The sequence below is a fragment of the Urocitellus parryii genome, chromosome 15 (genome assembly GCF_045843805.1).
Source record: "Urocitellus parryii isolate mUroPar1 chromosome 15, mUroPar1.hap1, whole genome shotgun sequence".
NCBI lineage: Eukaryota > Metazoa > Chordata > Mammalia > Rodentia > Sciuridae > Urocitellus > Urocitellus parryii.
The window spans coordinates 9,895,110-9,919,508 of record NC_135545.1 but is presented as its reverse complement, the minus strand read 5'-3'; the positions used below and the strand labels follow the sequence as shown (position 1 = coordinate 9,919,508).

Sequence of the window (24,399 nt, the reverse complement as noted above, 5' to 3'; positions counted from 1 at the left end):
GCTAAGTTGCTGAGGTTGGCCTCGAACTTATAATCCTCCTGCCTCGGCCTACCAAGTAGCTGGGATTAGAGGCATGCACCATAATGCCTAACAGTGCATTACTCTTTTTTTTTGGTAGATGGACCCAATACCTTTATTTATTTGTTTTTATTTTTATGTGGTGCCAGGGATCGAACCCAGTGCCTCACACATGCTAGGCAAGTGTTCTACCACTGAGCCACAACCCCAGGCCCAGTGCATTACTTTTTAAAATTAAACTGTGGACAAGAGTTGAAAGTAGAAAAGCCCCCAATTTATCCACCCATTATCCTGACCAGGCGAACTGAGGCCCTAAGGGATAGAATGGGATATTCATTGAATGCCTTCTTGACTGTGGTCTTTGAGAAATCATTTGTTCCCTCTGAGCCTCAGTTTACTCATCTTTAGATGGGACTGGTCAGAGTGGGTGGCTGTATGGATTCCACTAGTCCTTGCCTGTGGAACCTTCTCTGTGCCTCATCTTCCATGTGGAGTGGGGGTAACCGGCATACTTGTGGTAAGGACTAAGGGAGGTGACCTATTGCATGCAGGATTTGGCACAGGGCCTGCTCTGGGTAGGAATTCAGAACTCCCAGCCCTCACTGGCATGTGCACCATGGCTTGGCCCAGGGCCAGCCTGGAGAATGTTTGCCTTAGTTAATACCTTTCCCTTTCCCTTTATCTCATTTAATCCTCGCTGTGGTGGCTGTTTTACAGATAAGGAGATAGAGGTTCAAGAGATCATTGTTGCCCCAGGTTACATGGAGAGGAAATGGGAAGGCCTGGATTTGAACCCCCATCTTCCTGGGCCCCTCTCCCTGCCTCTCCCCACCAACTCTGTTCTAAGACTGTTTGGGATCTCTCAATGACTGTCCAAGCAGCCTCCCTGAGTAGGTTGCCCCTGGGAGTCTGGTTTCACAGACCAGGAACCTGAAACCCAGAGAGGTCACTTCCTAGCTGGTGATCACACAGCCAACAATGACCAAGCTGGGCCACCTGACTCCAGTCCCCTCACTACCTAAGTGTGACCACATCCATGAAGGGGCTCAGCTGCCCCTTCAACCCTGTGGCTACTAATACCTGGCAGAGTTAGAATGTGAGTTTGAGGGTTTTTTTTCCATGATCCAATCAACACTCAATCTGCAGAGTGCCATCTCTGTTTGCCCTCTGCAGGGTGGCCCTGGGGACAGCGTGGTGACCGACTGGCACCTAGCCCTGTCCTGCCCTCCAGGAATTCACAGTCCAGTATGGGAGACAGACGGGTCCCCAGACAGTGATGACCCAGAATACGCAGGCTAGGGGTGTGGGAGCCCCAGAGGCTGCAGGCCTAGGCTGGGGGTGGTCCGAGAGGGCTTCCGGGAGGAGGAAGTCTCTGCACTGGAGATTGTCGGAGGCAGGTTGTCCGAAACGCAGGTTCCGAATGACGCTGGGGTGGGCCTGGTCCACGGAGCAGCGCCGCCCCCTTCTGGAAGAATCCCACAGTGCAGTGAGCTGGGCCTGCAGGGGATTCCAAGAGCTCGGCTTGGCCAAGTTCAAATCTTGTACGCACCCAGCTCACGACTCTAGAACTTGATTCGTTCATTCGCCCAACGAATGTCCATTAAGTATCTACTTTGCACCAGGCTCTGTTCTGGTGCCAAGCATATACTGTGGACAACAGAGTCCTGCCCTCAGGACCTGCAGGTCAGTAGGGGGGAACAGGAACCAGTAATACGATAGTAGCTAATTCGTACTAAGTCCTTCCTTTGTGCCAGGCCCTGATTAAAAAAACAAAAAACAAAAATACCGTCCACATTAACCAATTCAATCCTTGCAGACTTCAACCGTTCCCACTTTACATATTAGATAAACCGAGGCACGGGAAGTTAATTGCCTAAGGCTGCACAGCCAGTGAATGCTGGAATCACTTTGAACCCAGAACCCAATTCTTACCTAACACGTCCCCAGCCCCGAGGATGTCATATGTTAAAAACATGTTATAGGGGCTGGAGATGTGGCTCAGCGGTAGCGCGCTCGCCTGGCATGCGTGCGGCCCGGGTTCGATCCTCAGCACCACATACCAACAAAGATGTTGTGTCCGCCGAGAACTAAAAAATAAATATATAAAATAAATATTAAAAATTCTCAAAAAAAAAACATGTTATATAAAATGATCTTAGACCCTGAAAAGTTTCATGAACAAAATCAAGCAGAGAAATGAAGTAACGTTTTGGTAGGAAGGTGCCCTTAAAAGGAGCAATCACAGCTGGGAATGGTGGCCCATGCCTGTCATCCCAGCAACTTGGGAGGCTGAGATGGGAGGACTGCAAGTTCCAGACCAGCCTCAGCAATTTAGTGAGGCCCTAAGCAACTTAGCGAGACCCTGTCTCTAAATAAAAATAGAAAGGGCTGTGGCTGTGGCTGAGTGTTTCAGCGCCCCTGGGCTCAACCCTACGTACCCAAAAAATAAAAATAAAAAAAATAAGAGGAGCCACCAGGGAAGGGCTCTCAGAAGCGGCGGCCTTTGTGAAGAGACTTGACAGACGACGGATCGGAGGGAAGGGAGGTAAACCGAGGCAAAGGCCCGCGGCAGGCGCTGAAAGAATGTCGTCGGTCAGAGTTTTCAAGATTCCAGCGTGGCCTTTCAGGCCTCAGGTCAGGTTCGACGCGGCCGGGAGGCTGCGGGCCGCGGGAGCCTGAGGCTCTGGGATCCCCGGGGCCGCGCGGGGGCGGGGCCGCACTTCCCGCGGGATGTGGGCGGGGCCGCTCACCTGCGGGGGCGGGGCTCGCGGTCGCCCCGCCCCCGGGGAGCCGCCCGGCCGGGCCGCGGGCTCAGCGGGCGCAGCGGGCGCAGCGGGCGGCGGCCGGGCGAGAGGGGCGCGGCGGGCGGCGCGGCCGAGCCGTCCGGAGCCCTCCGCGGCAGGTGGGCGCCGGGGAGGGGCGCGGCGGCGGGGCGCCGCGGTGATGGGGCGCGGGGGGCGCGGCGGGGCCTGCCGCGCGCCTGGGGGCCGGACGGACCGCGGCCCCCGGACGCCGCCGCCGGACCTGGGGCTCCCGGGTCCCCAGGCCCCGCCGCGCCGCGTCCTCCCCCGCGCAGGTAAACAGGGCGAGGATGGGGCGGGGCCTGGCGAAGGGAGGGGACCCTGGTGACCTGCGCGAGGCCACCGCCGCCAAGGGTAAGGTGAGGGGCTGGGGGCCGCGCTGGGGTCCTGCTGCGCCGGCGCGTGAGGCCCGGGCGACTCGGTGCGCGCGAGAGCGTACAAACGAGCGGGGTGAGAGTGTGGAGGGGAGAGGGCGGCCGCATGACCCCGGGACCGGGAACACTTCTGTGATGTGACCTCTGGTTGTGTCTATGATGGAGGGGGGGTGTGCGTGAGTGCGTGTGTGTTGGGAGTCGGGCTGGTTACAGGACTTCGTGTGCAACCCAGAGATCATGTGGCTGTCGGTGACTTTCTGCTGGCAGCTGTAAGATTAGATACCGGTGTTGTGTGGTGGCCCTTGTCCTTCTGCCTGTAGGATGGAGTGTGTGTGCATAGGGGACTGCGGTTGACTTCTGAGTTGTGTCACAGTGGTGGTGTCCCGGAGCTGTGGGTGACTGTGCCCCGAGGCTGGGCTCTTGCCTGGGTTACCAAGTGTGGAGCTGTGGGGCTGGGAGAGTGAGGTGTGTATGGAGAGGAAGCCAGTGAGAGTGTGTGTGTGTGTGTGTGTGTGTGTGTGTTTCCACAGTTGCTGTGGACTGGCACCAGCGAGCGTGGAGTCCTCTCTGTGGGGAGTGATGTGTGGTTGGGATTGTCCTGTGCCTGGGTGACAGGATGGAAGAGGAGAGCCATGTGTGGGCTGTGCCTGTGATTACTGCTCTGCTGGCGGAGCCTTGGGGCTCTATATGAGCGCATGGGCTGGTGTTTGTCTCGGTGACAGCCTGAGTGATGGGTGGCTGTGGCCGGAGCTGCAGCGGGACTGTGGCGGGGCTGTGGTGTCCTGGCCTGGTGTGGTGTGCAAGAGGCCGGGTCTGATTGCCGGTGGTGTGTGTCGGGGCGGGGATTGTTACATTAACAAAACTGGGTGAATACTTTATGTGCTTGTGGTTGTCAGGCTGGCCCTTGATGGACTTGTGTAACTGTGAATGTGACCATCTATGTGGCTTGTGTGCACAGGGTGAGAGAGCAGGGTGTGGTACGCAAACCTACAGCCCCCACAGAAACTGGAGATGGTACCTGACCTGCAGTGTTGAGGAGAAATCCACTGACAATTTGTGAAAGTGATTTGCGTTCAGGAGAAACTGTTCTTCAAACTCTGAGTTGTGAATTTTGATTTTTTCCTTCCTGGGCTAGCGCTACACCGTGCCATCCTCTCTTGTGATGCTGGGCAGCGGCAGTGGCCAGTTGGCCAGTGGTCACAGAGGAGCCGACCAGTGCTCTGCAGTGCTTTGTTGTCGGCTCAGATGTCCAGGAGGCGGCTACACTAAATCCGTTTTCAGCTTGTGATATTTTCAGTTTACCATGGGTTTCTGAGGACGCTGTGCCATCTATCAGTGGGGGGACATTCCTATATTCAAATGTATAGCTATAGGAGAGTTTGGTGGCCATTGGACTCTGTGGCGTGTGAAGTGCACCGGACACTCTTAGCATATGTGACGATGGTCCAGCCAGCAGGTACGGGGAGCTCAGGGCTGCTTGTGGTGGACAGAGCCCGGGCAGTGTGCAGGGAGACAGGGAGCTGCCCGACCTGTAGGGCACCCCACGCTGTGGGCACCCATGGCCCGCAGAGTAACTGAGACTGAGTTTGGGGCCATCTGTGTGTCTAGGTATCTGGGTGCCTGCATGTGAGTTCTGCTGGACACAGGGTGGAGGTGGAGGGACTTAGAGGAGTGGGGGACACGAGGAGGGGTCCCCAACAGATTCTTGGAGTGTGTATGGAGGGGCTTCAGGTACATAAGGAGGAGATGGCCGCTCGGGGACTGTGTATATGTGTGTGAGAAAGTGAGTGTAATGGATGAGTGCAGGGACACAATTTGTGAACTCTTGGGGATTTGGTTGGATTATTGGAGGTGAGGGGCAGGGGAGTCGACAGAGCAAAGCTGTGTGGTATTTCCGGTGGGCAGCAGGCGTGGGTGTGGGAGATGTACCTGCGTGTACCTGATTTCACAGGTTGCATTAGGTCATACTTCTGTGAGTTTTTGAGTTGAGCTGTATTTTGTGGCATTGGACGTGGAACCCAGGAGCGCTCTACTACTGGCCACATACCCAGCCCTTTATAATTTTTTAATTTTGAGACAGGGTCTCACTAAGTTGCTCATGCTGGTCTCAAACTTGCGATGCTCCTACCTCTGCCTCCCGTGCCACTGGGATTACAAGTGTGCCGTTACACCCAGTCTGAGCTGTATTTTTAAGAGGAGAAAGTGTGTGTTGTGTTTCTAAGATAAGAATGTGTACTGTATTTCTAATGAGGATGTGTATGTTAAGAGAGGGTATGTGCGTGTTGTGTTGTTTGAAACAAGGGAGTGTGTGTGTGTGTTGTGTTTCAGAGGGGAGAATGTGTGTGTGGCACTGTGTCTTTAAGTGCCTCAGGAGGCACTTGGTGTGGTGGCCACACCTCTAGTCCTATCCACTAGGGAGGCTGAGGTAGGAGGATTACAAGTGGAGGCCAGCCTGGATAATTTAATGAGACCCTGTCTCAAAATAAAAATGGCTGGGGTTCAGTGGTAAATCACCCCTGGGTTCAACTCCCAGCACCAAAAGAAAACCTCTGGAGGGCGTGTGTGTAGTAGATGCTCCTGCGCCTCCGGTGGCCACACATTCTGATAAAGCTATCATAAATGGAGGCAGATTTGAGGACTGTTGTCTACCCGGACCCCGGAGGCACCAAAAGCTAAACACTGGACCTGGTCACTCACATAAAACCACACAAAATCCCCATGTGGGACCTCAACTCATTAGGAGGCTTTAGACCTCTACTGTCACACGGACAGTGACATCCATGGGCCACACCTGTGCCATGTGCATGTTCCAACAGGCGCTGGGCTGGCTGAGCCTGTCTGTGGTGGAGGGTGGAGCCCCTGTTCCCTCAGGGTCCATCAAGCCCAGGAGCCACCATGCTGGCCCCCTCCTTCTCTCCCCAACTTAGAGGCTTCTCTGCTTCTGGTGCCCCAGCCCCTCGCCCTGGCCTCCGGCCCCACCCACCCTCAGTGGCCTGACCGGTTCCCAACAAAAACACCCTAAGAATGAGCTCACAGGGAGCTGCCGCCTCCACGTGCCCCGCCCCCCACGCCCAGCAGAGGAGGTGCCTCCGGTCCCAGGGCACACTGCCGGCTGGGAGCTCTGGGCAGGGTGCTGGGGACCTTGGGGAGGGAAGGGCCAGCCCCGCAAGCTGAGTGCAGGTGGGGGGGATCAAGAGCCAGCTGAGTGCCCTCTTGATTAATTACATACAGTAAAATTTTGGAATTGTCCTCAGGGCAGAGCCCTGGCTTCAGAAGACAGACAGAGGTAGACTAGAATGTTCCCAGTGAGGGCTGGCTGGGGCGGATGCAGAGCTGGTTTGGCTGGGATGGAGAGGGCTCGGAGGCAGAGACTGGCCGGGTGGGTGGGCAGGGGAGAGTGGGGTTGCGGAGAGGTTGGGGTCCGACTGGCCATCCTCGTGTGGGAGCTGGGGACTGGCCTGCCTTGGCAGTGACACCCCACCTCCACTGCCACCCCCAGGAGCAGCCATGTCGGTGCAGGTGGTGTCCCCTGGGAGCATGGGGCTGGGCCCAGAGCGCCTGAACCCCGAGGAGCTGGTGCGGCAGACGCGGCAGGTGGTGCAGGGGCTGGAGGCCCTGCGGGCAGAGCACCGCAGTCTGGCTGGGCACCTGGCGGAGGCCCTGGCAGCACATGGTCCTGCGCCTGGCTCAGAGCTGCTGGAGGAGAAGCAGCAGGTGGTGGGCCACTCCCTGGAGGCCATTGAGCTGGGGCTAGGCGAAGCCCAGGTATGAGGGGCCTGGTGGGGGCGCTCAGGCTTGGGGCTTAGACCAGGTGTTCAGGGAAGCAGGTGGGAGGTGGGAGGCACTGGGACAGCAGCGGGGAGGGCAGGCTTCAGGCCACAAGTGGAGTCCCCAGGCAGCATCAAGATGCCCTGAGCCAGACAGCACCCTCTGGTGGAGCTGAGGGACTCGGAGACTTTGGGTTACAGGGTGAAACATGAAGTGGTCCTGAGATCTGCCTCCTGGGTGAAGTCAGAGGGGTCCCCGAGCATCACCGCAGTCTGTGGAATCTGCAGGGCCCCTGTGGGATGCCGGGCCAGGGCTGTAAGAGGCCAGGGCGGCCCCCAGCTCAGCTCCTGACCGCCCCTTGCAGGTGCTGCTGGCCCTCTCGGCGCACGTGGGTGTGCTGGAGGCCGAGAAGCAGCGGCTGCGGGCGCAGGCCCGGAGGCTGGCGCAGGAGAATGTCTGGCTGCGTGAGGAGCTGGAGGAGACGCAGCGGCGGCTGCGGGCCAGCGAGGAGGCCGTGGCGCAGCTGGAGGAGGAGAAGCACCACCTTGAGTTCCTGGGGCAGCTGCGGCAGTACGACCCGCCCGAGGAGAGCCAGGTGCTGGGCAGGACTTGGCAGGGACACGGCCCTCCCAGAGCTTCTGAGGCTCCGCCCCACCCCAGCACCCCAAGGCCCCAGCCTCTATAGACCCCTCAGACCCCCAGCATTTGCCAGAAGCCCCCCAGCTGCTCACAAAGCCCCCATCCTCCTGGACCCCCAGGAGAGCCCTAAGGCTTCTGATCAGCACTCCTCAAACCCCACCAGGGATTCAGGACCCAGGCTGTGTTTAGCCCCAGTTCTCATAGCTCCCGCTTTCCTGTCCTCCCTGTAGCGCCCCGAGTCCCCCCCTCGCCGAGACAGCCTGGCCTCCCTGTTCCCCAGTGAGGAGGAGGAGAGGAGAGGTGGGTGTGAGGGCCGCGTGTGACGTGGGAGCACAGCCAGGCAGGACCACAAGCCAGGCTGGGAGGGACCCCAAGTTCTCTGGTGATGGAGGGGGAGGGGAGGGCAGGGTCAGGAGGAGGATGGGACAGGTGGCTGGCATTAGCGGGGGTGACCGGCAGGTGAGGCCGGGAGCTGTGAACTTGGGTCTGTGAGCCAGGCAGCTCCCCACACACCTCACAGGCCAGGTGGGCACCGTTCCTGCCCCAGGCCAGGCCACATCCCACCAGCAGGTTGGATGCCTGTGTTCCCTGGCTCAGAGGTCAGTGTGGGGACCCAGCCTCAGCACAGCAGTTGCGAGATGTCCATGGCGCCTGAGGTGACTCAGTGCCTGCCTCCCCCAGGTCCTGAAGCAGCAGGGGCCGCGGCAGCCCAGCAGGGCGGATACGAGATCCCTGCCCGCCTTCGGACCCTGCACAACCTGGTGATCCAGTATGCGGGCCAGGGCCGCTACGAGGTCGCTGTGCCTCTGTGCCGCCAGGCCTTGGAGGACCTGGAGCGGAGCTCAGGCCACTGCCACCCTGATGTGGCCACCATGCTCAACATTCTGGCCCTGGTGTACCGGTGAGGGCCGCACTAGCAGGGCCTGTTGTTGGGTGAAGGACCTGGCGTCCCCTCAACATGGAGCACCAGGGGTAGACGGGGACAGGGACAGGGCAGAAGAGGACAGGAAAACAAAGAGGAAGGCAGAGATCTCGGGAGTGGCCGGGACCCAGAAGTCAGCAAGGGCCCCAACCCCAGGTGGGGAAGAGAGGGGGTGGCCAGAGGCTTGGCAGAGACCTGGCGGTGCGGGGCCAGCGCTGGAGACTCGGGAGGTTTGGGGAGGCCTGAAGGGACACCTGGAGGGTGCCACCCACACCTGGCTCAGCCAGGTCCCAGGACCTGTCTGAACCAGCCCAGCAGTAGCCCAGCTTGGCCGTCCCCGCCACCCCTGTGACTGCCTCACAGGGACCAGAACAAGTACAAGGAGGCGACAGACCTTCTCCACGACGCCCTGCAGATCCGGGAGCAGACGCTGGGTCCTGAACACCCTGCAGTGAGTGGGCCCCCACCCGCAGGGACGGGAGGGAGGCCGCAGAGCCCGCCCCCTCCAACCTGCACCCCCCCTGCAGGTGGCTGCCACCCTCAACAACCTGGCTGTCCTCTACGGGAAACGTGGGCGTTATCGGGAGGCAGAGCCCCTGTGCCAGCGTGCCCTGGAGATCCGTGAGAAGGTCCCCTACCCAATCCCAGATGACCCCTTGTCCTGTGTGGCTGTGACTTGGTGCTCTTCCCTTTGATCCTCTGTCTCTTGGGCACCCATGTGGCCCTAGATCGCCCACCGCACGGCCTGCCCCCGACCTTCTAGTTTCACCTGGACTCTGCTGCCTGTGACCTCACACGCCCCCTCCCAGCCCTGCCCTCTGACCCCCCTGGTTGGCGGTCTACCCCTGTATGCCACCAGCGTCTGGAGCACCGCAGCCTCTGCCCCTGCAGCTGCTCCTCTTTCTGTAATCCCCACCTGCGTCTCCGGCATGGCAGTGCCATCATGGGGCCCACCAACCCCGTGACTCCCGTGGCTCGTGACCCCCAGGTCCTAGGCGCCGACCACCCAGACGTGGCCAAGCAGCTCAACAACCTAGCCCTGCTCTGCCAGAACCAGGGCAAGTTCGAGGACGTGGAGCGGCACTACGCCCGCGCCCTGAGCATCTACGAGGCCCTGGGTGGCCCCCACGACCCCAATGTGGCCAAGACCAAGAACAACCTGGTGAGGCGCTGCAGGGGGCAGGGGGCTATGGGGCTGCAGGCAAGTACAACAGGAGCTCCAGGGGGGGAGGTGGGGCCCTGACGGAAAAGTCCCTTCAGCATCAGGAAGTGTGCCAGTTTATGGCCAGAGAACGGTTCCAGCAGAGGATACTGGCAGGACCAGATGCAACATCACATCTTTATTGCACCCGCCGTGGGCAGCCCCTTCTTAGCTCGTTACAGCAGAGCTACCATCACCCCGTTTGTACAGGAGACAGGCACAGAGGTGACACGGCCAAGGCAGGGTGGGGCCCAGGAGGCAGTGTGGCCAGGCTTGCACTTAAGATGGGCTGGGGGTCCCAAGAAGTCCCCAGATTACAGCCAAGGTCCCCCTGCCCCGCCCTCCCCTGCAGGCCTCCGCCTACCTGAAGCAGAACAAGTACGAGCAGGCAGAGGAGCTGTACAGGGAGATCCTCCGCAGGGAGGGCCTGCCGCCACCTCTGGGTGAGCCCTCTGCCCTCCTCCCTCCCAAGGGCTCCTCAGTGCCCCTCTCAACGTCCCCTCTGTCCCCCAGGAGCTCCTAACACAGGCACAGCTGGTGAAGCAGAACAACAGGTGAGGAGGCCCTGCTTTGGTTCCTGAGGGGAGATGGGGCTGGATGGGCCAGGTGGGGGTCAGTCACTGTCCCTGGCTCCTCTTCAGGCTCTTCGAAGGAGCAGCTCATTCTCTAAGCTCCGTGAGTCTCTCCGGCGGGGAAGTGAGAAGCTGGTGTCCCGTCTCCGAGGGGAGGGCTTGGCAGGGGCAGCAGGGTGAGTGCCGGCTCGAGGTGGCCAAGCCCTGATGGTGGTGGCACCTGCAGCACCCTCCCCCAGTCCTGCTCAAGAGCTTTCCATGGCTCCCATCTGCCCTGTGACACAGATCTAACCTAGTCCTGGAGAGGACCTTCCTAGAGGGGTCTGGACATTCACCTGTCCTTCTCTGACACATTCTCTGCAGGATGAAGAGAGCCATGTCCCTAAACGTGCTGAATACAGAGAATGTCAGAGCTCCGGGGGCTCAGGTGAGAGGGACACCTGTCAAAGATGGAGCAGAGCCACCGTGGCAGGCTCAGAGAGGCAGGGCTGACAGGTGGGGGTGGAGCAGAGCCCAGGACAGAAGGGAGGGTGTACCTGGGGCAGAGGCAGGGGGACGGGCGCAGTGACAACTGGAGCAGAGATCTGCTTGCCCCTTGACCCACCGCTCCCTGTGCCTGTCCCCAGCTCCGCAGTCGGCCCTTAAGGGAGCTCCCTCGGACCCTCAGCGCCAGTATCCAGGACATGAGCCCCCGCTAACACGGATGGGACGCTGCAGCTTCTCCAGAATGGGGGGTGGCCACCCGTGTCCTCAGCTCCCCTGCCTGGGGGGCGGGGGGCCAGTGGGTCGAACATCACTGCTGCCTTCTCCCCCGTAATTAAAGGCTAGATTTGGAATGTCCACCTGAGGGGTCCTCTGTGCTGCTGGGACAGGGCCAGGCAAGACGAGGGCGTCACCTCATACTGCTCTGAGGAGCCTGCCCCGCTCACATCTGCTGGGCGATCTGCTCGATCCTCCGCAGCGTCTCCTCCGACTCCAGCTGCTCCAGGCTGAGCAGGGACAGCCCCAGCTGATCCTCCTGCAGGGGTCAGAGAGGGAAGTTGGCCAGGGCCTGAGGAAGCTGCTACAGCACCACTGCAGGGGACCAGGACTCCAGAGGCAGTGGGGACAGGAGGGCTAAGGGACAGAATTTTGAACTGGGAGCTGTCCACAAAATCCAGAAGACAGGGCACCGGGCCTCATCTACCCTCCCCAGGCAGCTGCACAGGGAAGCAGTCCCACAGCCCCCAGGGCCTGGCATGTGCCCGCAACGAGGCGGCAGGCTGGGGGAGCACAGCCGGGAGGGAACAGGGCCCAGGGCTCACCCGGTGGAAAGGCTGCGCCATCTGCCTCAAGAAGTACTTGGCGACCTGGACGCCCTCGTCAACGGTCAGGTTGAGATTGGCGTCGGTGAGGTGCTCCTGGATCCAGCGCGGCAGCTTCCCCCGCTTGTCCGCCCTGGCGAACCGCTTTGCGTGGGAGGGTGGGGACAGGGTGTCAGGCCCAGGCTGGAAAGCCTGGCCACTGCTGCCCCTGCCACCATACCCTGCCCATCTGGATGGCGAATGGGGAGACAGCGGGGCTCAGAAGCCAGGGTGGGGTGCAGAGGCCCCCGAGCCCGTACTTTGTCGGCGAAGACCATGAGGCCGTAGTCCGTCTTGCCCCGGATGGCCCGGCCCACGCACTGGGCCGCGTGGCGCATGGCGTCAAAGGTGAGGAAGTCGTTCTCGCGGATCTGGAACTGGTCCCGCAGGTATTCCAGCCGTGCCTGGGGCCAGGGGGTGAGGAGGAGAGGGATGGGGAGCCATCCCTTCCCAAGTGCCTGTGCCCTCCTCCAGCAACCCCACAAACCACGTTGTCCCCCCTCACGTGGCTCACCTTCAGAATGCGGCTCTGGGTGTAGACATAGGGGACACCAAACATGATGACTGCCCGCCCGAAGTGGTGCACTGTGGGCAGGGGTGAGAGGTCACGAGTGAGCTGCAGGGTGCTGGGGGCTGAGGCCCTCGCCAGGCCCAGGCTGGGGGTGGCTGGTCCCCCAAGGGAGCAGACGGGTGTGGAGGACGTGCTCTAGCGCTAGGCAGGGGAAAGCAGGCCACTCACCGAAGTCGATTCCCTCAGACACTTTGCCCCGGGCCACTGAGAGCAGGATGGCCCCTCGGCCATTCTCGCAGGCCTGGGGGGTGGGGCAAGCTGAGTCACCCTCAGAGCCACTACCTGAGCCCACCCAGCGCTGCCTCAGCCTCCCCACCCCACACCCACCTCCTGATACTTCTCCAGGGCAACACTGGTCTCGGCCCCATCCTGGGTCTCAATGAAGAGCAGCTTGTTCCTCTGGATGTTCTCAAGGATGCCCTGAGGGGGGACAGCAGGAGGTCAGGGCTGGGGCTGGCCGTGGTTCAGGGCATGGCCGTACCTGGTGAAACCCAGCCCTGCCTCAGACTCCTGTGTAAAGGACCGTGTCTCTGGGCCTCAACCTGCCTGTCTGGGACACAGGAAGGAAGGGACAGAACTGTCCAACTTCACCGTGGTCAGCCCAGTGGGGTAGGCACATGGCCCATGGTGGCCAGTCGGGACACAGTACCCAGCCACGGGGGTGCAGGGGCTGACTAATCCACCTGGGGCCAGCGGAGGCTACCCCGAGTGCACACCCCACACTGTAGTGGACACAGAGACAGACCCAGCCAGAGACGGAGACCAGCCCCATGGTCACCTGTGCAGTTCAGTGGGGACATCTCTTTTCAACGAATCATATGGAAGCAAATGGGTTCCAAATGGGAAATGAACCTGACCTTCACCCCACACAGCCGATGTAGGCTGCCTCAGACACAGGTGTGGAAGCTAAAGCCGCAGAGCATCCAGGAGGAAATGGGAGTCCCTTTTCATGGCCTTGGGTAGGCAAGGTTTCTTAATAGCACACAAGTGGCTCTAGCCGTCTTTCCTACTTTGTGCAAAGAGTCTGGCCGTGGCTCTGAGGGACAAGGCTCCTGCCCCAGCCCCAGCCCCAGCCCCAGCGCTCCCTGAAGCCTGGACTAGTGAGTCCACTCATCTCACCTCAAAGAAGTGTTCTGGGCCCTGAGAGCTGGTCAGGGGCGCTCAGAGACGGGCAGGATGTGCCCCTCCCACCACCTCCTGCCATGGCCCAGTGTGGCCATGCTGAGCCCCGGCCTCCGTGCCCCAAGCCCATCCTCACACTTCCCAGAGGGTCTGCAGGTTCTCCAGAGGCTTTGCCTGGAGTCCTGGTCCAGCCCTAGTTCCAGAACCTTCACCCAGCAAGAGCCATACTTGTTTCCCATGTCCACAGCGAGCACTATGTGCTGGAGGGACAGTCACAGGGGAAGCCCGAAAAGAGCAGCCAGGGTACCAGGAGCCAGAGGCTGCCATGGGTTGAGGCGTGTGGGGTTTATTTCATGCACATTCCCGTGTTTTAGGCCACCTGTCACTGAAAACAGGAAGGACGCCCAGGCAGCACCAAGAGTGAGGAGAGGGGCTTCCCAGATGGGTGGCAGGGTGGCTGGGCGTACCTGCTCGTACCAGGAGGCCACAGTGCTCTCCATGTACTGGTAGCTGGTGAAGAAGGCCACGATGCCATCAGGGACCACGGCGGACATCTCCAGCAGGAGGTTTCCATAGTTCCGGATCACGGCTGTAGGGTCAGAGGTTGGGCCCCCTCCTGGCGCAGGGCCCCCTCCCCCTCCCGATCCTGAACTTGGGGTTCTCGGAAGCCCCGAGGCTGTCTGCGGGCTGCTCACACACCCAACCCCTCCTTCAGAGCCAGCTCCCTGAAGCAGGCGTGGCCTTGTGACTTGCCACAGCCAATGAGGGCAAAAGTGGCTGCATCACTTCCAGGTGAGCAGCTTTAGGAGCTCATGCACAGCCCACTAGGATCCCACTGGAACCCACAGAAACCGGCCCCGCAGGCAGCATACCAATATCTTCCCGGGTCTCAAATTTGGAGCTGATGGCCACCTGGTCATTACCCCTGCCGATGATCTGGAGCAAGCAAAGGTCACAATAAAGGAAGCAGTCGCCACTGTCACATATGCTCACCCCCTGTTACTGCCATTCAAAGCTTTTAATAGATCCAGCATCACTAGGTGAACCATTAGCTACCTGTTATTGACGCTGCAATGCTACCTGTTACAGATGACCTGAGCTCAGGGAAGGTAAGTCACCTGCCCATCGTCACAGTAGAAAAAGAACCGACCTGAGCCTGTCCATGCCTCCAGCCATGTCCAGCCCACCGCACTGCTGGGCTAGTTGGTTCCAAACCACTGCTCGCCACCAGTGCCACCGCTGGCTGTCCTCACAATGCCACCATGCAGCTGGTGGTCACTATGGGGCCCCAGTCCCCGAAGGGCAATTCCAAAAGCCAAAAAACTATTCGGCAAAAACTGCACTGACCCGAGTCCACTCAGAGGCCAACTCACCCCCTTCGTGTGACTCTTCAAAAGCTTTTGCAGGGCGAGGCTGCAGCTCAGTGGCAGAGTGCTTGCCTGGAATGCCCGAGGCCCTGGTTCCATCCCAGCACCAAAAAAGGAAAAAACCTTCTAAAACCTGGAAAATTCCAAATTCCAAAATACATCCAGACTCTGGGCTTCAGAGCCTGTGACCTGAGGCCGTTTACCACAGAGACTGACCCAGAGAGAAGGCTCACCTACCCAGGTCATGGCTGGGCAAGAACTGGGCAAAGCCACATGAGCGAGATGTGGGCTACATTCGTGTTTTACACTCTCTGAATCCTGTCAGTGGCCCTGGGAGATCAGGGAGGAGGCATTCCCACTTCACAGACCAAAGCCAGGCACAGTGGCACAGGCCTGTAATCCCAGTGGCTTGGGAGGCTGAGGCAGGAGGATCAAAAGTTCAAAACCAGCCTCCAACTTAGTGAGGCCCTAAGCAAGTCAGTGAGATCCTGTCTCCAAATGGAAAATAAAAAGGGCAAGGGGGGTCCAGTGGATAAGTGCCTGGGTTTAATCCCTGGTACCAAAAAAACAAGAAGTGCAGAGGAGAAAACAGGCTTTGCGAGCCAGACACACAGGAGCAGGCGGAGCCCACCTGGGCACCCCAGCGGGCAGCTCTCTTGCCTGAGGAGGGGCAGACAGGCCGCGGGAGGAAGGCAGCCCCTAACCCCATCCTCTACACTCACCATGGGGCACAGACAGACCCGGGCCAGTGTCATTGTGAAGGTTGCCATGGTGACAGGATGGAAATCCAGGATCTTGGGGTAGATGTCCAGTGGGGACAGTGTCTATAGGAGGGATAGCAAGAGGGATGTCATCAGACCAAGGAAGGAGCGGGAGCCCCATGGTGGAGGACTGGAGGGGTCAGGGAAGGGTCCTCACCCCGGAGGTGATGATGACAGATTGGAAGCGCTCAAACACAGGTTTGATGGCCAGGGAGGCATCCATGCAGCTGTGGAGAGCAGACCCGGACAGTGAGGCCCGGCGGGGAGGACGGGGCTGCCCTCTGTCTGTCATGCCGGCTCAGGCCCAGGGTCCCACCTGAAGTGCAGGACGGGGTTGGCGATGGTGGGGGTCCTGTCATCAAAAGGCTCAATGATGATGGTGAAGCCTGGAGGGACAGGCAAAGGCCGGTGAGACCCTCACGGAGGTCACCCGTCCCATTCCCGCACAGGAACCTGCTTGCGTCTGGTCCCTGTCCCAGGGGCAAATGGGACTGAACACCAGTGGCCCAAGCCCCAAACGCAGGCACCTGAGCCCGAACACCCCAGCCTGCCTGCTCTTTGGGGCGACCTCCGAGCAGTTCCCGAGAGCACTGAGCTACGTCCTCGAGCTGTCCTGGGAGGCCCACTCAGCACCCATGCCCGCTCTGCCTCCCAAATGCCCCTGTGACTGACCACCTCCACAATCCTGGCCAGCCACCATCTCCTCCCTCCCAGGCCACCATGCTCCCTGCTTACCCCCGGGTTCCAGAATCACCGTGGGACCCAGCACGCCACCCTCTCCTCCTCCCTCCCCAGCTCACCCTTCCCACTGCCTCCCACAGGCAGCCCGTGCGGCCACCGGAGCCCTTATTCAAAAGTCAGCTCCCAGGCTGGGTGGCGCGCTTGGTGGAGCACTGTCTAACGTGTGCGAGGCCCTGGGTTCCGGCCCCGAACTGCAGAAAGCAGCCTCTCCAGAGGCTGCCCCCACCGGCCACGGGGACGCAGCAACACCGCCCGTCCTTCCTAACCAGGCCTCCTGGACTAGGCTGTCTTTGTTTTTGCTACTGGTTTCCCCTCCAGAATATCGCTCCCAGCAGGGCAGGGGTGAGGCCTTTTTTGGTTCCTGCTCCCACAGTGCATGGCCAGGCTTTCTTTAAGCAAAAAATGAATGAATGATTTGCATGTTCTTTCACTTATTTAAAAAAGAAATCAAGTCCTCTGTGCCTGGCCCTGTGCTGACGACACAGTAGTGACCAGAGACAGCCTCAGCCCTGCCCACAAGGGCTCCTGGTCCAGGGGGGAGGGACAGCTCCCAGAGAGCAATGATTCAGAGTGGGGAGGGCTGGGCCAGGGCAGATCAGGCAGGTGGCACCGTCCAGCCTTGGGCTGAGGGAGGGACAGAAGGGGCACAGCTGCTGGGCCGAGCGAGACTGGAGATGGGAGAAGCATGTTCCAGGTTAGTGATGTGAGCCTTGGTAGATTGGGAAACGGCGGGAGGAGGGACTGGGGGAAGCGTCCAGTGCTCATGGCAACAGCCCTGGCGGGAGGGCAGAGACTCTGCTCCTGCTGAGGCCCAGCGCAGGGCGGCAGGTCTGACCCAGTTTCCTGTAATCCCCAAGGATCAGGCTGAGCCCTTGGTCAGCTAAGGAGCAGAGGGAACCTGGCTGAAGCCTTCAGAACATCCCCCTCTCCCACAGGCCAGAGGCCCGAGTGTCCTCACACCACTAACGCGCTCCCCATCTCGGCCTCTCCTTCCCATCTCTCTCCAAACCTACCTTTCTCTGCCTCACAGTCCCGCCCCCTCCTCTCCTGCTCAGGTACCTGCTGTCTACCCCAACGACTGCCTCCAGTCCCTGCCAGAATTTTTTTAAAGCACTAATCTGACCTGGCACCTCCCTTGCTCAGAACCTGCTATGGCTTGCCACTGCCCTCCAGTACAGTGACCAGGTCTAGCCATGCTCACCTCGTTCCGCTGCCCACCCCATCCTTCCCCACTCTGTAGCCAGAGGGAGGCCTGCTCAGCTCCCAGGGACTGTCAAAATGGAGCCCAGCCTCCCAAGCCCAAGCCTTCAAGGCCTGTGTCCAAACCCCTGCCAACAACAGTGGAGGCTTGTCTAGGACCCCGATGCCAGCTGCCAGGGACTCAGCAGATGCAAGAAGAGGGGAGCTTACCCTTGGCGTAGGTGCTGACCAGGGTGGCGAAGTTAGCAAGTAGAGTAAGCGGGGAGAAGTCGGCCAGGTCGGCGATCTCCAGGGTGTGCAGGAGGGACCGCAGGCGCTCGGCACAGAACCTGTGGAGGGCGGGGCGGGGGCAGAGGGAAGGACAGGCTCAGAAGCCCCTTTTCTGCTGTCAGAGCTCGTGGCCGCATGTGTCCCTCCTGGCAACCGGGTGTTTCATGAGGCCAGGAACTAGATCTGTCCCAGAAACTTCAGCATCCTCACCTCGAACACTGGCACATTATGCTGAGCCTCCACTTCGTGATGGCAGACAGAACATGGCCACTTGTCACACACGCTCATGGCCTCACTGGCAGGGTCTCCTCAAAACAAGACCCACAGCCACACCCAGAACCCCGCAGTCACATCATTAATCCCACATGACCACAGATCTCAAGCGCACACGCACACACATCAGTTTCTCCTATCTCTCAGGAACCTTGGTGACACTGTCACAGTCCCCCATACATACATCCACACACAACCTCACGTAGACTGTGTCAACCACACGGACACACAGGGCCACCTAGCCAGTCACACACAGGTAAGCCTGCAGCGCTCGCCCCAGAGGGACAGGTCCGGAGCAGGAGCGCCTGACTGGAGCCTGGTGGCGGTCAGACTTTAAACATGCTGCAAGCCTGCCTTTGACACCAGGCTGGCTCAGGTGCCCTGAGGCTCCGTCATCTGCACCTGAGGGGATCACCATGTCGGGGATATGTCTGTCTCTTCCACTGGGTCACAGCCCCATGAGGGTGGTGTAGGCCACCTCACTCACTTCCGCACCCGGGAACGCTGAGGCCCTTGGGGAACATGTGTTGAGTGGTGGAGCCCCTCTTCCACCCTCACAAGTCCCCTACCTGGGGGAGAGGCACAAAGCCACACCAAGAGCTGCCCCACTCCCTTGGGGACAGAGTAGCCAAGCCTCTCAAGTCCTATAGAGCTGGTTTCAAAGTTAAAACTTAGCACATGCAGTGCTAAGCCTGGGTAATGGCATCCTCTCCCCGAGGCCCATGTCCTCATCTGCAGCGTGGGGACATCACTCAGGGGATGTAGCTGAGGGAAGGAACACGGAAAACTTAGCTGACCATAGCTAAGAGGCCAGCTGTGGGCTTTGCTGCCTTCTCCTTTAAGCAGCACGGAATCTGTGAAGTAAAGACGACACCCACCTTGACACCCACCCAGGTTACAAAGAAGACGGAGGTTCAGAGAAACCAACGATTTGCAAACCCAGATCAGCAAGGGAAAAGTTCTGGCCCCCTCCTCCTATTCCTGAGTCCATTATCTGCTAGCTCCATGCCTCAGGGGTCTGAACCCCACTAAATGATCCCCAAATGCACCCCTGGGAGGCCCCGGCCCCGGCTTGGGGGTGAAGGCAGTGTTGCACGGTGACTCCCGGCAAAGGAGACATGCATCTGGGGACCCAGGGCGGTTTCCCAGACCTCCAGTCCTGCTGGGCCTCGGGATTTCAGCCTCCATCCCAGCCTGGCTCCAGGCCGGGCTGCAGCTCACGGAGAGCACCCACCTACATGCTGGAGGCCCTGGGTCCCTCCCAGCACCAAGAGCACCCAAAGGAAAAAAGCATCAATACTGCTCCCTCCCACCCCCTCCACAAACAGCACCTCTGGGAAACTGTCTTCAGGCAATTCCCAGGTCCGGCTGTGCTGCCTGCCAGGCCCGCCCAACACAGCCACCCAGGGCCACTCCATCCTTGCCCAGCTGGACAGCCAGCAGTTCCTGACATAGGCAATGTGGTGCCCCACAGAGCAGGTGTGGACAAGGCCTGGCAGCACGAGGCTGGGATCCGCCCCAGCGCTTGCAGGCACCACTCCCCACGCGGGCCTCACCTGAGGGGCTTGCGCTGGATGCACACGCGCTGCGCCAGGCTGCTCAGGAAGGCGGGCGGGCTCTCCTGGACCACGTGCTGCACGCGCAGCCGCCACTTGACAAACTCCAGCAGCCGCCGCAGGAAGCCAAGGAAGTGCTCAGCCGTGCGGATGGAGCCAGGCACCGCCTCTGCGAGAGAGGAGGGGAGAGGAGGGTCAGCGGCACGAGGCAGGCGGGCGGGCAAGAAGGGCAGCGGGGCAGAGCACGGCTCACCCTTCAACACCTCATCGGGCAGCACAGGGTTGGCCAGGTGGGCGTCGGTCTCCCGGGCAGCACTGGCCTCCCGCAGCCCCTCCACCAGGCGGCGGTACTCATCGCGCAGGCGCTGTTCGTCCGTCTCCTTGATTCTGCAGGGACACGGGTAGGGGACTAGAACTGCACCCCATCCCTCGGGGCTGGTGGTAGGTGGCCCAGCAGGCACCAGGCCTCCCAGCTGCTCCCTCCTGGCACCTGAGCACCGTCTTCTGCAGGGTCTCCAGGTTGCCCTGGCACCTGTCCAGGGTCCGGCGGGTGAGGTTGACACTCATGGAGTCGATACAGACGTTGTCTAGAGAAGAAGGGGCGTGGGCTGGGCTGCGGCCAGCAGGGTGGAGGTCTGGCGGGCTACCACCACCTTTGTACCCCGTCTCCCTCCTTACCAATGTTGTGGGCCTCGTCAAAGACCACCACGGCCTTGCGGGCCAGCTCCTTGGACACCAGGTCTGCTATCTTGGGGTCCAGGAGGTAGTGGTAGCTGTAAACCACCACGTTGGCATGCAGGATCTGGGGGATGAGGACAGGGTGCTCTAGCCTTCCTGGTGCCCTCCGCTGTCACATTCCTGCCTCACAGGCGGAGGCCAAGGACACAAGGAGACAGAGACAGATGCGCAAGCCCCAAAGACATAGGCTCTGCACAGGCAAGGCTCAGAGGCACAGGGAGAGACACCGACAGACACAGGTGCTGGCCAACAGACAGACGCACACAAGCAGACAGACAAGGGACAGGCAGCCCACAACCCTCACACCCACTCTCTGCCCACCCCCACAGGCTCACTGAGTAGCGGGCAAGGAAGTAAGGGCACCAGCCCTGGCGCCGCCCCAAGGCCTTCAGGTCATCCAGGTTGTAGATGCCGGCAGGGAGGGGCGCTTGGCGCCCATGGGCGTCGAATTCCTGGGGTGAGGAGAGGGAGGCAGGGGTCAGCAAGGCCGGCTGCCCTGAGCATCCTGGCCCTCCCAGCCCCACTCAGCGGCCCCCAGGCACCTCATAGAAGCGGCAGTGGGGCAAGCTGGCGTCCTGCTGGTACTGCGCCCGCACGTAGGAGGCCGTGAGGCTGTGGCATTTCCCATCAACGTCTTTCCCAAAGCGCAGCGGTGTCACCTAGGGGCACAGGGGACACTCAGTCCTGAAACAGGCTCACCTGGACTTTTGGACAATTTGAACCTCAACCTGCTTTATTATTGGTTAACATACCTAACTTACTGCAGGGTACAGACTGCAAGCACAGTCACACTCCCGACTACCCCCCGTGACTGCCCCTGTCTGAAATGCTTGGGACCAGAGTGTTTTGGACTACAGATGCTGTTTGGACTTTTGGAATATTTGCATATACATAATGAAATATCTGGGGATGGAACTCAAAGTTTAAATGTGTAATTCAGTTGTGGTTCATTAACATACACAGGCTGTTTTATATAGTCCTTTCAGTATGTCTGCACTTTGAGTTTCACCAATCATACAAAGTTAGGCGGAGAATGTTTCACCTGTGATGTCATATTGGCACTCAAAGTTTTTTTGTTTTTTTTTTTTGATACTGTGGATTGAACACAGGGGCACTGAACCACTGAGCCACATCCCCAACCCTATTCTGTATTTGATTTAGAGACAGGGTCTCACTGAGTTGCTTAGTGCCTCGCTTTTGCTGAGGCTGGCTTTGAACTCAAAATCCTCCTGCCTCAGCCTCCCCAGATGCTGGGATTATAGGCGTGCCCCACTGTGCCTTCATCATGATATATATTCTTTTAAGTCTTTGTACACGCTACAGGTTTCAACTGCACCATCTTACCCAATCTCATCAACTTTTATGAGACAGATATTTAATTAGCCCCATTTTATAGAAGGGAAGATTGAGACCCAGGTTGCCAAAGTCACCTATATAAAAATATACAGTTAAGGGCTGGGGATATAACTCAGTTGGTAGAGTGCTTGCCTGGCATGCACAAGGCCCTGGTTTCAATCCCCAGCACCATAAAAAAAAAAAAAAGAAAGAAAAAATATATATACAGCTAGTAAATTTCAGAGTCAGAAAGACAGGTCTCTAGACTCCAGGAGCTGGAGGAGTCCACTCACCTGGGCCATGAATGAGGAATCAGAATTTGCAAGAAAGAAATTCTGTTCATGGCCCCTTCCTGAGAAATTCTCATACTTCCTGAGAGCTCTCATCTTGGGACCCAGGATTCATGGTTGGAGGGAAGAGGTCCCTCGACCCTGGGACTTAGGGCAAGAGGAGGAAGTGGATAATCACCTCAGGATGAATGCACAGGTTCTTGCGGGAGCTCAGAGCCAGCCCCAAAAATGGCAGCTTCTCATCTTCCTGCTTTTCGTAAAAATTGAGCAACTTGCGAAGCTCCTCAATCACCTGCTCAGATGGGGGAGGGGAGAGGCTCAGCTTCACTGGAAGCTCCAGCCCCTGCCCTGCCAGGCCCCAGCCTCCTCTTCAGCATCCCAACCCCATAAGGCTAGGGAGTGTAGCCATCATGGGGTCCACCCCAGCCTACCTTCTCAATCTCTGGCACTGTCCTCGAGCAGTAGATGAGTTTCGTCACCTCCAGTGGATATGCCTGCCAAGGACAGTGTGCTCAGTCCTGGCCCAGCACCCTCCCTCCTCCCAGGCTCAGGGGCTCACTTACCCGCTGGTAGGCCATAATCAGCGCCAGCAGGGACACTGTCTTGCCAGTGCCTGAGGGCATCTCCAGGACTCCATGACCCTGTGTGTGGGGGCAGGAAGACAGACACAGGCTCTCAGAATCTGAAATACAAACTCTGGGGACCCACCCTCAAATGCCACCAACTGAGAAGGCAGAACAACATAGCAATTAAGGTCTGCGCCCCAGGGACAGGGAGTTTGCACCTCATTTCTGTCACCTCCTTGTTGAGTGGTCTTCGATAAGCATCTTTTTTTAAATTTTTTTTTTAACATTTGTTTTTTAGCAGACACAACATCTTTGTTTGTATGTGGTGCTGAGGATCAAACCCGGGCCGCACACATGCCAGACGAGCGTGCTACTGCTTGAGCCACATCCCCAGCCCCGATAAGCATCTTTACCTCTCTGGGCCACAGTATTCTCACCTCTAAAACAGGCCTATTAATGTGCCCTTCTCAGCATGACAATGAGGATCAGTGAGAAATTTGTGGTTTAAATATTTGGAACAGCATCTAAAGTACAGTGAACCCTTTTTCTTCTAGCTTACAAACCTTCCACAGACTTACTCTGTGCTTAGTGCTGTTTCCACATATCTTTGCTATTTGGAGCCAAAAAAATATTTGGTTATGGGGAAGCTGTTGTGTGTGCAGCAGGATGTCTAATAGCTCCTTTCCTCCTGGGATGACAACCAGGAACACACCCAGACATTGCCAAATGTCCTCTGGGGGTCAAAATCATTCCCACTTGGGAATTGCTGCCTTTTGTGTATTAAGTTGCATAACCCTCACAACACCCGGAGAAATAAATACTGTGTGCACACACATGCCCTGCACGGGAGGCTGATGTTCTCAGGATCCAGGACCTCACCCATGCTAGGAAAGTGCTCTCTTCATTTTACAGAGGTGGAAACCATGGCAAGAGGTTAAATGATTCGCCCAAGGGTGCATGGCTGAGAGCCTGTGGGTCCAGCATTCAAAACTGTTAGCACCCACTCTGAAGTCTATATATTGGTAAGCACTGGAAAACTTAGCCTTTAATCAATGTTAGTGCTCCATTATTAACTGTTATTGTTTTAGCTTCTTGATTTTCTTTTTCCCTGGTATTGGGTGTTTGGACCCAGGTCTTATGCATTCTAGACAAGAGTCCTGTCACTGATCAAACCATTATTGTTTTAGATAACAGGAGATTTTAGAGTCCTGGATTCTTGAGGTCCTCGGATTGACTTTTTTTTTTTCTAGTATCTAGGACTTAACTCCGGGGCGCTCTTCCACCAAGTTACATCCCCAGCTCTTTTACTATTTTTTATTTTGAGACGGGGTCTCGCTCAATTGCCCAGGCTGGCCTGGATCTTTTGATCCTCCCGCCTCAGCCTCCTGAGTCGCTGGGATTACAGGCGTGACCCACCACGCCCAGAGGGCCCTGGATTTTTAAAACCCAACGACCTGCAACCTCGGCCTCAGATCCCCACCAGGCAGCCCTACCTGTCAAGTGGGCAGCGCGGGCCGGACCCACCCACCTTGGCGTCCAGCGTGCGTTTGAGCTCCAGCATGTAGGAGAACTGCTCCGGGTAGATGTAATCGTAGGGGAAGTAGACCAGCAGCCCGTCCACGTTGAGCCTGGCGGCGGGGGCTAAGGGGTCAGTCCCGTCCCCTCAGCCCCTCTCCAGCCTCCACACTTCCCCGCCGTGAGGTCCGACATCCCCAAGTTTCCCAGGAGACCCTCGTCCCCCTCGGCGTCTCCTCGCTACGGTCTCCTTACCGCCCCGCCGGTCGCCGCAGCGACTCCCACCCCACTCCTCCAGTCTCCCCTCGCCCCGCCGCGTCCTGAGGCGCGCCCACCGGACCCCCATCTTCCTTCCATCAATTGTTCCTCCCATGTATCCCCCCGCTCTCGATCCCGAACCGCTAGCCCCCACTCCGCTCTCACTTCATGGCGGCGGCCGCGGCGTGCCTAGGCGCA

The 24,399-nt window shown here is 58.8% G+C and overlaps 2 protein-coding genes across 3 annotated transcripts; one reads left to right on the top strand and one right to left on the bottom strand.

Annotated features, from left to right (window-relative positions):
* The first annotated feature begins 6,700 nt into the window (after nucleotides 1-6,700).
* On the top strand, nucleotides 6,701-10,993 carry Klc3 (kinesin light chain 3). Of its 2 annotated transcripts, none has more exons than XM_026403778.2 (12): nucleotides 6,701-6,958; nucleotides 7,326-7,556; nucleotides 7,831-7,900; nucleotides 8,282-8,501; nucleotides 8,886-8,973; nucleotides 9,050-9,151; nucleotides 9,511-9,684; nucleotides 10,076-10,166; nucleotides 10,237-10,277; nucleotides 10,365-10,471; nucleotides 10,659-10,722; nucleotides 10,922-10,993. In XM_026403778.2, exons 1-12 carry the CDS (start codon nucleotides 6,701-6,703, stop codon nucleotides 10,991-10,993), a joined length of 1,518 nt encoding a protein of 505 aa, XP_026259563.1. The 2 variants fall into 2 exon arrangements, with proteins under 2 accessions (XP_026259563.1, XP_026259561.1); XM_026403776.2 differs by having other exon boundaries at nucleotides 10,659-10,727; nucleotides 10,918-10,993.
* Nucleotides 10,863-24,399, bottom strand: Ercc2 (ERCC excision repair 2, TFIIH core complex helicase subunit). The gene is made up of 23 exons (XM_026403775.2): nucleotides 24,367-24,399; nucleotides 23,957-24,056; nucleotides 22,426-22,503; nucleotides 22,294-22,356; nucleotides 22,041-22,154; nucleotides 20,780-20,896; nucleotides 20,573-20,689; nucleotides 20,178-20,301; nucleotides 19,990-20,086; nucleotides 19,753-19,886; nucleotides 19,500-19,668; nucleotides 17,611-17,729; nucleotides 15,776-15,845; nucleotides 15,617-15,686; nucleotides 15,421-15,522; nucleotides 14,204-14,267; nucleotides 13,799-13,920; nucleotides 12,537-12,629; nucleotides 12,378-12,450; nucleotides 12,153-12,223; nucleotides 11,899-12,042; nucleotides 11,600-11,743; nucleotides 10,863-11,313 (listed from the first exon to the last, which is right to left on the bottom strand). Exons 1-23 carry the CDS (start codon nucleotides 24,369-24,371, stop codon nucleotides 11,221-11,223), a joined length of 2,283 nt encoding a protein of 760 aa, XP_026259560.1. The 5' UTR covers nucleotides 24,372-24,399; the 3' UTR covers nucleotides 10,863-11,220.

Excerpts from the sequence above, each read along its gene's own strand:
- Ercc2 (XM_026403775.2), bottom strand. Across the intron at positions 17,730-19,499 it reads ATCCAGCGCAAGCCCCTCAG|GTTCTGTGCCGAGCGCCTGC; the intron begins GTGAGGCCCGCG and ends CGCCCTCCACAG. Across the intron at positions 15,846-17,610 it reads GGTCAGCACCTACGCCAAGG|GCTTCACCATCATCATTGAG; the intron begins GTAAGCTCCCCT and ends CTGTCCCTCCAG.
- Klc3 (XM_026403776.2), top strand. The coding sequence starts at position 6,701 with ATGTCGGTGCAGGTGGTGTCCCCTGGGAGCATGGGGCTGGGCCCAGAG. Across the intron at positions 9,152-9,510 it reads CCCTGGAGATCCGTGAGAAG|GTCCTAGGCGCCGACCACCC; the intron begins GTCCCCTACCCA and ends CGTGACCCCCAG. Across the intron at positions 10,167-10,236 it reads GGGCCTGCCGCCACCTCTGG|GAGCTCCTAACACAGGCACA; the intron begins GTGAGCCCTCTG and ends TCTGTCCCCCAG.